Source organism: Centruroides sculpturatus, unplaced genomic scaffold, assembly GCF_000671375.1.
Source record: "Centruroides sculpturatus isolate CEXI.00-Female unplaced genomic scaffold, Cexi_2.0 scaffold407, whole genome shotgun sequence".
Lineage (NCBI taxonomy): Eukaryota > Metazoa > Arthropoda > Arachnida > Scorpiones > Buthidae > Centruroides > Centruroides sculpturatus.
The window spans coordinates 540,876-553,628 of NW_019384947.1; the positions used below are offsets into that span (position 1 = coordinate 540,876).

Here is a 12,753-nt window from a genome sequence, read left to right on the forward strand (position 1 = left end):
CGATTGTAAACGTTCCAGAAACGTTGAAAATAGTTCGTTTGACTAAACGTAAAAATTCTCTAATTAGTCTGGAAACGGGGGACCTAATTCTTGCATTCTGTGAAAACGGGTAAGATTAGCTATAATGTAATTATCTTAATCTTCACTATCGTTACTTTTTGCCCAGCGAAGCGGGTCCTTGCAGCTAGATTCTAGATTACTTAGAAAAACAGTCTTTTATATATAAAAAAAACTATATTACACACAAATAAAAACCCAGTGAAGTGGGTCCTTGCTGCTAGTAACTAAATAAAAATAAAATATAAATAACTAAGACATTAACACAACTGTGCCTAATTCTGCTTTTAAAGGTTTTTGTCGATGTTTGATTATTATTTAAGTGCAGTTTGGGAAGAATGTAAATATGGCAATGTTTTCCTTTACTTATATGTTTTTGCTAAGCTTTACTTTTTCAACCTGATTTCACCAATTTTTTTTTATGGGATCAAATAAAAGCAATTCTTCTTGCATTTTTAAAAGTTTTTTATTTAAACAATCTTTTGGACGTTAAGGTTAGCAACTTTCATCACATGCAGGGCCAACACAACCTATCCAACACGGATCACGGATTCTGCAACAGTCCCTTCTTCCTATCGGACCAAGCAGTACGGTGGCATTCAGATACGAAAACTGCATAATACGAGATTACCAGCAAGCACAAAATACATTTTAAATGGCTTTCAAGGGTGCCGAGTTTAAATATTCGATCCATTTTTCAGACAATTTAATTCGTCGAAAGATTACCGTTTGATATATTCGGCTGCGAACGGTACAATTTCTTGGAGTTAACATTAGGAAAAAATACGACATTTTAAAAAATTTTATATATCACATTTTCATTTGGTGTCTACTCGAACAACGAAATCGTGCCATTTCGTACTGTTCAAGAATGGCGATAAACGTGACAAGAGGTTAAAATAACCAATTTCTTTTTATCGTTTGTTATATTATAGTATTTGATTTGTGTAACTATAAAGCTTATGTTAGGTAAGTCCTTACATAAGATAATCTTTGTAGTTATATAAATCAAATACTATAATATAATAGAAGGGTTAGAAGTACGAATTAATCTTAATGTTTGCTTTTATTTTTTTCCCGGGAGACACCGGGCTTACACGCTAGTATTTATTATGAGAATATGGCCCATATTATTATATATATTATATTATAATATCAAAAAGATAATAAAAATAATAATTAAGCCTCTTTAAGCATTAAATGCACAAATGTTTGAATCAGTCGGCAATAAAATAATTTTTAAAATATTTCAAATAAAGACAATCGGCAATGCCCGAAAGGCACCTCACGCTTTCACTAATCGCACGAATGGCCATTTTTCGCCCATAACTTTCATCAGAAATAAAATTTAAACGTAGAGCTTACGAGAGTATGTTTACTAACAAATACGTGTAATTTGTAATAGATTAACTAATAATAAATACGAATAAAATTATACATTTTTTGAAAACTTACTAGCACAGCAGAGCGCCATTTTGACTGTAGTTCTCACGATTCCCTGTAGAGGCGCCGTAATAGTTTATAGAATAATGTTATAAAATTTGAACAATTCATAAAATCGCAATGATTAAAACTGATTCCATTTTCAGCCGTTGTTCGAGTTATTATAAATATAGCGGAAAGAAATAATAAAATTGCGCTAATTTCATGTTGTGATATAATTTATTTTATGAGCAAGAAGATACTGTATTTAAAGTACGTTTTATGGCCGGTACATTACGGACAGGTACGGAACTACTTTTAATTTTTATTCTTTCATCCATTAATACGACCATTTTCCAAAGCTAACTTGAATTGGTAGGATGGTCCTGTATCGTTCTGGGGGATCCGGAATCGAAAAATCCCAGGAATATTTCCGGGGTAGTCCGTCCGGATATGTCGGAATCCGTCCCTCACCACCCTGCCGTCACATTGTGGGTCCGGCCGTACCCGTAATGGGCTTGTTAAAAACAGGCCTTCTTAGTGCCCATAGGGCGAAAAGTTTTTTTTTAAGAAAAAAGTCGAAAAAGTACAGGATATATCAAACCTCTTTGCGGGCCTAGCCGAACTCATAATGCGTTTCCTAAGAACACCCTCTTAGTGCCCACTAGAGCGAACAGTTAAAAAAAACCCAGTAAAATTAAAATATTGTTTGAGAATATCGAACAGATCCCTATTTTAAACAGCCTTCCGTGGCTCCATTTGCGCGCTATTTTCGTGTAACCAATTACTCGCACAAATGAGGGATTACCGTATTTAAAAAATAATTACCTACATCACTGCTTCGCAATTTTTTCATTTTTTTTTAAAATAGCTATTTTATAACAGGATGAAAACTTTTCGAAACATATTCTACACAATAATGATGAATTTTTAATATATCGGATTGATGGGATAAGGCAACGCAACATGTGCAATCTTTCAAGGAGATAGAACTTTCCACGGGAAACTGGCCCCTATTTAGACGTTACACACGTGAAGAAAACTCGGAAAATTATTCCACGTGACCAACTACCAGTCTTCTTCTTTGTCTTGGCTTTTTCCCACGTTTATATGGAGTCAGCATTTCCATCTTTGATTTGTTTTCTCCATTTCTCTATTCAGGGCGCCCTGTCTCCTCCATTTTCTGTCGCACAAATCTTTTGCCACCTTGTCTCTTCATCTGTTTTGGTCTTCCACACTTTCTTCTCCCTATGACTTCCAACTATCCAATCCTCTTTCCAACATAGTTCTAACTTCTCTCTACATATCAAAATCATCTTAATCTACTTTCCTGCATCTTCTTACTTACAGGACCCAACTTGACTGTTCCTTTTATGTAATCATTCTTAATTTTGTCCTACCTTGTCATAGACTCGTAGCCTACCACATATCCATCTCGGCACGTGATCCAGGCTACAGGCGTTCGGTGGTTTTATCCACTCGGATAGTAGACGATCGAGCCAAATTTTACTTGTAATAATTGAATTTATTCTTGTTTCGTTGACATTTCGAGTTTTTATTTATTTATTTATTTTTTGTCGACCGAATAATCGAGGCAAATTTATTTAATTTTATGAAATATTATGGTTGCGTCTAAGTGACCAGTAGCTAAGTAAGCAAACCATTGACACAATTTGTTTCACACAGTATGAAACAGTATTAATTGGCTTGCTTACATAGCTGCTGGTCGTCTCCTAGATCTCTCTCTCTCTCTCATCTGTATTCTGTTTTCCATAAATTCTTTTACAAATTTAATTAACTGGAATTGTAAATTTTATCTCAGATTAAAGAAGAAAACTAAATTCAAATTCTTTTATATACAAAAATATACAATTTACATTAATTTTAAATTCTTCTTATAACATTCCAAACTACAAAGTGGAATTCCTGTTTTTGAACAAGAATACTTTTTAAAACTTTTACATCCTTTAACACCACAAAATATTCTGGAAGGTGGCCTGAAATATATTAAATGAGTATATTAATTTAACGATTTTCATCATTATTTTTAAATACAGTAGTCTATACCTCGATTTAACGGACTAATTTGGGTGATGGGGTGTTTATTAAGGCTGAAAGTATGTTATGTATCTATAACAGGTTTTACGAATATGTGTTAAAAAGTTGACAAATTAGTTAGTTTTTTTAGTTATGTAGATCCATTTGTGTAATTAAAATTCATTATGTATGAGATGCTTCATTTCATAGAAAAGTTTTCTTAAGTATTATTGCTTATTACTTATCATAGTTCTAAGACTGTAGTAAACGCGTATACAATCTGAATCAAAATAAACAAATATTTTTTGGAAAATACACTTTAAGAGCAATGACTCTTGCATTTGAAAAAAAACCTGTTACATTAATTATATATAAAATGCATTTTAAAATTAAGAGGGTGTTAATTTTCACCTATGATATACAATACAAACCGGAAATTTTGTCCATTCAATCAAGGTTTTACTGTAATATTAATTTAAAAACGTACAGTTTGGAAACTTTAGGTGTTAATGGATACTCTTGTCCTGGAGGTAACAGCAACAGAATTGTCTCTTGATTATTTATATACGTCATTTTTGGGGCATTCGATTTTTTAGTTTGTTTCATCTAAAAGAAAAAGATATATTATAAGATACAGGTCACAAAAATATGTATAATATTCCTGTTTTTTAATATATGATACTTAAACATTTTTCAACTTTCTGTATGTTTAAAGACATTTGAAAGTAAGGATGCTAGAGGGAAAGAAAAGAAAACTGCCCTAGCCCTCAAGCCCAAGAAAGTAGGAGCCCCTATACAGTGTTTTTTGTTTATTTCCTTTCATATAATATGTATTTTACCTCAGGGTGGCCCTGCTTAAAAGATAGGAAATAACATCTTTATTTTTATAGCCACAAGATTAATTGTAATCTCAAATCATGTTAGACATTAGTAGATGTTATAATCATAAAACACATTCCACAGAAGTCATTTGTTTTATCTTACAGCATTTTTTTTTAAGCATGTTCAATAAAGATATGGACTTCTGTACTAAATAGAGCAGAATTATCTAATATAAATTATCTACCTACTGAACAGTCTGTTATAAAGTAAGATATGATATCTCTGGATGTGTTTCAACTGTACCTAAAACATATGACAAAAAACTAGTGACATCAAATAAAATCATTTGCTTTTTTATGCAAGATAAATAAGAATGATCTTTGTGATGGATGAATGGATGAAAATGTTATCTTGACCTTTGGTCATTTTACAATTGCGTCATTTGACTTTGATTTTTTTTATCCAGAGCTATCATAACAATTGTTTCCCACAGATTTGTTTCCTTGTTGAGGATGATCCATCTAGTCATTAATATGTCACCTAGAACTTTCAACAAATTTCCAGCATTGGACGCCAGGCCTTTAACAACAGACTCCTGATCTCATGGAAAAAACCCAGAAGAAACCCAAATAACCAGGGAGAGCGATGACAAATCCAGGCAGTTGTCGTCTAGTTGTCCAACTCCTGAGAAGAACTCACTACATAATATCTCTGCCACTTTCAAACCAAATCTCAAGTGTTAGCCAAATTTAGAAATCTGTTGGATATTCTTTGTGGACTATTCTCTCCGAGCTGCCGTTGTTGGATATCAACGTATCATCCTTCAAGTCCTTAGATCTACCCCAAGACTCCTAACAAGGTAGTTATCAACATGCAAATCATTTGTAAACTCTCTCTCTCGAACAGTCTAGTAATGTTATTAGAACATGTAGTCAGGCTTGGTACTCTTGTATACCTGTATGTTCTTTTGTTAGTATTAAAATCATTATTGTTAGTTAACTGGTATTCCTTGTCTCTCTCCTCACCTCTACTCCGAATCCAACCGCTTACTCGCAACCGCTTGCGTAACGTAAGAACTATCCATTGCGATTTCCAAGTCCTGAGAGACTCAGTGGTGTCACATCCTGACGTGGTGTCAAAGAGATACCGACCCTATGGTCACAATCTTTTATCATCAATTAATTGCATAAATTTGCAAAATCTATAGATATATTAGCATATAAATTGCTGTGTAAGAAATAGATTCCAATAGGCACAACCAGTTTGAAAAACATATTAAATAAATTGTTATTTTATATAATGAATGTAATAACAAATATCAGAATAATTATACAAAAATCACTATGTTAAAAGAATGTAATTTCATAGAATAAGTATATTTATGAATACAAAACTCATTCATTGAGTTTCAAAAAAATCTTTAGATTTCAAGTTCTCCATCTCTCTTTGGAATAAAAATTCTTCAAATTAAGTTTTTAAAATAAAAATGATTTGTTAGTTTCTTAAGTAAGCCTTTTATTTTCCATAAGTTCAGTGCCAAATTGAGACTGCATACCTAGAAATACAGTTTTAATGTTATAAACACAGAGAGCCACTCAACTTAAGATATGACACTTAAATACAACATTTCATATAGTTTCTAACAGAAAATTCATATCAGTTATTAATTAAAGAGAGGTGTTGGAAAGCGACATGCATCTACTGTATAAAATGTTTACTTATCGGTAAAAATAGATATATTAAAAATGACTGTATTGCAATTATTTCTTAATATACTAGTCATACCTAGCAAAATATTTGCTGTAAAAAATTGCTGTTAAATTACAAATAAATAGAAAAATAAAGACACAATTAAATTTATTTACATAATTTATAATTATTTTTAACATACATAACAGTTTATACATTTCTTAAAGTCTTGTATTAATAAAAATATATTTATTAATACAAGACTTAAAAAATGTTGTATACTGAGAAATTTTGTATATAAATACCTTCACAGATAGATATATTTCCTTGTTCTGAAGAATTAATAACTATAAATTTTAATTTTGAAAAGATCTTACTCTGGTCAATTACATGTTACCATGTCTGAGGCACACTTCAATACAAATTCAGCTGAAAGTCAGTCTTTGAAAATTAAGTCAACAACATTTAATCAAATATAAATGTTTGTTTCTTTATTGCCTACCTACAAGACTGCTTTGCTTACTTGCCATTTTATTTAAACAAAATGATATCATTCCTCCCCACCAAGATTTAGTTTACAATAATCTTTCATCAGTTATATAAAATTAAAAACTAATTGGAAATCAATGACAGAATGTCAATTTGAGAAGTTATTTTCAGAAGCATTTTTATACTGGATGGAGATAAGTTTAATTACTGGATAGGAAGAGAGGAGAACACTATGGCAACAGTAAAACTGGGCATATTTTCACTTCTAATTACTTTAAACAATAAAATAGATGAAAAAGGGCTAAAGTATATTAAATAAGCTTCAAAATGATGTATAAAATATAAATATAATTCATACAAAAGTACAGTAGAGTGTCAATTATCTGAACGTCGATCAACGAAAAGGTCGGTTAACCAAAAGCATTCCAGTCGGACCGTATCCTGACGAATTGAATGTTTTTGATACTAGATTAACTTCTAAAGTATAATTTTTTTGTTTTTATATTTTTTAATATATTTATTTTGTTTGTACAAAATAAAGAAATAATTTTTAACGATACAATAGCCACGATTATTATTATAAAAATTTTTGTTAGGCTTAACATCGACGAAAATTCAACACGAAGCGACACACAATGGAAAAAAATTTAAGCACGGGATATATTAATATACTATTATTGGGATGTTGACCGCCCTATAACACGGTAGATACATTCCGGTTTTTATGAATCCATTTTCTACGAGTCCAGCCAATCACAGCCCGGCACGTATGCAGTTTACGGACTATGGCTGTTTGAAAGGTTTCTTCCATAAAATTAATTGATTCTAGACTAATTTGATTCAACATTTCCAAAATGTGTATAATTTTTTGGGAATAATCCATATAAACTATGCTATAAACAAAAAATTGTAGGATTACTTACCGAGTGTGCACCATTCGACTATGCAATTGCTTATGCTTGTTTTCGTCGTGGAGCTTGTCATTGAATGTGTGCTTCTTGATAAATTATTTTTTTTCCAAAAAATTTGCTGAACTTTGGAGACATCATTATTATAAATATAATTTTTATCGACGTTAAATAATAAATGGTTTTTAGTAGGTCTGCTGCTCGTTTAAACTCAACGATTTGTGCAATATCTGCTATTGGTCTAGATTCGACCAATCCTCTCGCNTATTCAACGGCCATAAAAATTATTTATATTAATGTGTTGCCAGGCGGCAGAAAGCATATATATAATTATAATAAAGTTACAATAAATTAAGTTAATATATAATTATATGTACAGTACCTAATTTATATATAATTTATATATAATACTAAACAGACGATAGCAAACTCAATTTAGCCGCTCCGTAGCGTGGCGCAGGGTCGGAGGAAAGTAGTTCGGCTGCTCATCCACTATTGGTCCAGACTCTATCAATCTTGTCGCGAAACGACGTTATGGGAGGTATGTTTTACGAGAGTTTGTACAATTTTTTCGTTACGTTATAGGAATTGTCGTTATTAGAACGTACGTTATAGGGGGGTCGACTGTATTTAATTTTCTTTCTGTTGAGACCTAAATATCAATCAAAAGACCAATTGTACTGTAAAATAAACAGGCACAGCCTTCTCACTGAGATTGTAGTTTTTTTATTGTAGTGTAGGACCTACAAACACTTGTCTTTTTCTTTTACCCGCGACCCCCCATGTAAGGCTTTGTGACCTCCCTGGAGTCACAACCCACAGGTTGAAAAACACTGCCTTAATGAACTGGAAATAGATTTTGCCTTAGTCTATTCTTTATTTAGATCTCTTTTTATATTTCTTAATATGTAATTGTAATAATATATAAGATTAGAGGAGGACGGGGCAGCTTCGGCACGTTAAGGATAATTTAAATTTACTGTAACAAATATTGCTATAAACTGGAAAAAAAAACTTTGTTTATTGTCTATTAGAATGTTACCTTACTATAGAACTGGTTAAAATCAGTTTGAAAATAAAAATAATCATAAGAATAATAACTTTATAAAAAGATAGCAGTTGCCAAAGTTGCCCCTGGTATTGGGGCAACTTTGGCAACAGTAATGGGACATGATAGACAGGTATATAAATTTGTGTTATTGACAATGTATAAATTGGAATTCACTATTAAATCAAAGAAATGCAAGTCCAAAAATTTATTTAATATTATAACAACGAAATTCGAGTTAAAAGACATATATAAATGAAGAAAATGTAAACAAAAATTAATTACAAAAAAATCAAACAGATAATAATTGAAAACATCCTAATGCAAGTTAAGAGCAATATAAATGAATTAGTGAATTCAAACAAACAGTAGTAATGAAATATGCTTAATAGCAAATTGTTTATGCCCTACACATATTGCAAATAAATTGAACCAAGTGATTTTCTGTACAGTCCACATGAGCCCACAGTTCACACTTGCAACACATAATCCACTTTTCCTGAGTAGTTCCATATTGTTCATTGCAACATAAGAATAAGTATTTTCATTGTCATTTTCCGGTTCTTTAGAACTTTTCTGCCCCTTTCTTTTAGTGAACTTCAAATCCAATTTCTCCAAATCCATTGCCCTTTTGCAAGTTCCTGATTTTTTAACTTTAGCCTTGGCTTTTAGTGTGGCTTTGTATGGGGATCCAGTTATTTCTTCTGTTGTTTATTGTTTGTGACCACATCAAACCATAGCAAAACACGATCAGGAACAAGATCGGCAACACTGCCGAAGATGCCCCAATAGTCACAATTTAGAAACATTAAGTGGGACCCTGAGAATAGGGTACCAAGCCATGGTCTGGCCACATGAAAAAGTTAATGTTTTATCAGGAACAGGAAAAATAACTTCAGGAAAAAGTTAATGTTTTATCTTCTAACAGGAAAAATAACTTTTGTTATTATGGAATTATAACAAAACATGCCAATTTTCTATAAATGAAAGCAAAATATTATAAGAAATTGAATGAAGCAGACAACTTATTAAATATTTCAACTACGCTTGTCAGAGAACAACACAGACACCATGCTCAACAAGCTGTCATTAAAACTCAACTGTCTAACCACTAAAGAGAGTCTCATTTTATTTTGTTTCAAAGAAAATTTAATTGACGAACCTGTCCCGTATGCCAAACTTACCACATCCTGCCCTAATAAAAATTTGTAAAATTAAAATGTAAATAACTGTTAAATAAAATTTATTAATTTATATTTGAAAATTATATTATTTAAACGAAATTTGTTCATTTTAGTCTGAATAGCTAACTTCTTATTTTAAAACAAAAACTAAAAAAAAATTCTAATAAATCAGATGTTCTATTTTTATCCATAAATATTTTTGGAGATTTGCTCTTTTCCATTGTCAAATAAAAAAAGTTTTTGATTTGAGTATTTGACATTTTTGTGTTGTCATGGCAGCAGTTTAAATGATAGATTTAAATCACTCACAACAGCATGCAATCAAAAACTTTTGAAAAATCTCCCCATCTGACGATGAAGAGTAAATCTCTGAAAATGTTTAAAAAATAAAAAGCTGATTAAATTTTTGTTTTACTTTAGTTTTTTCTGCTTTATTAAATTTTTTCAAACTCTAAATTTCATGACATTCAGTTTTTAACAAATATAAAACTCTGACAAATAAATACAGAAACTTACTTTTGATAGTTTCGATTTTACATCTGTTTTTTTCAATAATCTTTCAATTGTTTGTTTCTGAAATAAAAAAAATATTAATTATTTATAAAATTTTTAAATTTTATATATTTTCTGTAACTAAATGAATTTATTACAACAAATATTCAAAATACCAGTACATTGTTTAATAAATATTTTTAATTATTGTCTGATAAATCAATAAGTAATATTTGAACAAACATAATGTATTTAAAAAAGGAAATTAATTTGAATAAAATCAGCCAATTAAAAAATCAATTAAAACATTTGGTGATACCAGAGGGAGTAATGTTAAGCTGTGTGACAAAACTTATTTTCCTTTTATTTACTTTTTGTTTACACTCATTATTATATATATATATATATATATATATATTGTTTTATTGTACACTTTAAGAATATTATATTTTATACAATTTATTTTATGTATGTATGTATATATATACATAAAATAAATTGTATAAAATATAATATTCTTAAAGTGTACAATAAAACAATATATATATATATATATATATATATAAAAANTATTTTATACAATTTATTTTATGTATATATATACATACATACATAAAATAAATTGTATAAAATATAATATTCTTAAAGTGTACAATAAACAATAAAATAAACTTTTTCTTGAAAACAAATAATAAAATTTTCAAAACAAGAAATATGGCAAACTTTATGTTCTTGAGAGGGGTTACATACAGGGGGGGGTGCAAAAATAGATATACAGTTGAAAATTTGAAAAATACAAATGTGTGGTGTTCATTATTATTTTTATCATCTTTATTAGTTCATATTCCTTGTTTGTGATTTAATTTGTACATAAAAATAAATGTTTTTCTTCCTATTTTCTCCCTTTATGTTTCTTTCCCATAATAACAACTGTATACCTACTTTTGCACCCCCCCTGTATATAGTGTTAAAAGTTGCATCCGTGGCATTACCAGTAATTAACATATTATTAAACTATTTTATTAAAAAAAAATGAATATTTATAATATGGCCGACAAGGGGACAACATGATGCTGGGGTCACCGATTTTGATCAAACTCGGCAGGGATATATATAGTGCATTGACAATGATTGACACGTGTCAAGCAGTAAGGCGCACTACTCAAAATTAAATGAGAAACTTAAAGTTGAAAATTTCACAATCATTAAAACCTTTAGAATTTCCATCACAATCCTTTAGAGATTGATTGGTAATTCTGTGGAGGCACACCAGTTCCTTAATCAGATGGTTGGTATTTCGAATCTTATCTCTATCGCTACAAATTTTTTAAAATTAAAACTATAATTTTTACTTTATTCTTGGTATTTTTAAATTTATTATATTTATTTAAAAATTATATTTGAATATTCATGTACAGTACATATGGAATTCATACATATTTATTTATAATTTATTTGGGAAGAGAATAAAATCTTCATTGAAGATCAATTTTAATAAGAAGCTAAAATTAGTGACATTTGCCGGATATAATCAGTCACTTTTATTATAAAAGTTAAAGATCAATTTTGTTAGTAAAAAAGATATTTTTTATTAACATTATTCAATTTGTTTGCTCTTTGGGAGCAAAACTTTGAAGATGATAATTGTTGTAGAAACATATGAAATAATAGACATTTCTGCAATGTGTCTATGGAATGAATGCAGCAATTTTACAATAACAAAAAGATTTACATAGCCTATGTCAATGAAAAAATAAACTTAATTAACATTTAAAAACATTTCTCTGTTATCAACTAATTTAGAGGAGAACCATGCATACCATACATTTTTGAAAATATCAGTGTGTTTAATTGATTATTATAGAAGAAATTTCTCAATGCTGCTCTATTAACTGTGAACAATTCTATAGTTGTTTTATAAAATACTTAATTCGCTGATAAAAATAAACGTCTCATGTAGTTGTACATTTTAGTGGTATAATTTTTAAATACATAATGAATATACAGAAAATGTTGTTTTTAAATAAATATTGTTAGATAGCATTTCTTAATTGCTTTAGACATTGGCTTGTTATTTGAAATGGATCGATTGTATTGTTTTATTACACTGTTTATTAAAACAACCTCTCACACAACTCCTGGGAAGATAAATCAACACAAAAAACCTTTTTTAATATCCCAGTATGAACAAATTGTACACTGTTTATTGTATACTTATAGTTTTCTAAACAGAAATCAGTTTTTCTCTTTGACAATATAATAAATTTAAAAATACTAATGAAGTGATAATTATCTATATATATAAAAATGAATGTATGTCTGTCTGTGTGTCTGTCTGTGTGTCTGTCTGTCCTTCATGCATTACCACACCATTTATCCGATTGCCGTGAAACTTTGGGAAGTTGTTTAATATACTCCCGCGAAGGTTTGTGGCATAGTACATTTATCCTACGATAGATGGCGCGCGTGTATACAAGCACTGTGTATTTTGTGTGTTCGATCGATTTCAAATTGTGAAGACCATTTTCCCCCTCCAAAAAATATCTCTATATATGCAAATGTTATTTACGATATTTGTAATAATTTTTGTTTAATCACTTTATTT

General features: G+C 29.9%; 1 protein-coding gene across 2 annotated transcripts in view; it reads right to left on the minus strand.

Moving 5' to 3' along the window:
- Window positions 1–12,753, minus strand: part of LOC111632221 (INO80 complex subunit B-like) — a 78,130-nt gene that overhangs the window by 43,730 nt on the left and 21,647 nt on the right. Inside the window, exons 8-10 of one of the 2 annotated variants that reach the window (XM_023376599.1) lie at window positions 10,173–10,229; window positions 4,004–4,122; window positions 1,513–3,476 (exon numbers count right to left, since the gene is read on the minus strand). In XM_023376599.1, the coding sequence (XP_023232367.1) occupies window positions 3,353–3,476; window positions 4,004–4,122; window positions 10,173–10,229 (300 nt within the window). In that variant the 3' untranslated portion in view covers window positions 1,513–3,352. Of the gene's footprint in view, window positions 1–1,512; window positions 3,477–4,003; window positions 4,123–5,785; window positions 5,894–10,172; window positions 10,230–12,753 lie in introns of those variants that run through there. The other variant, XM_023376600.1, reaches the window with a different exon arrangement.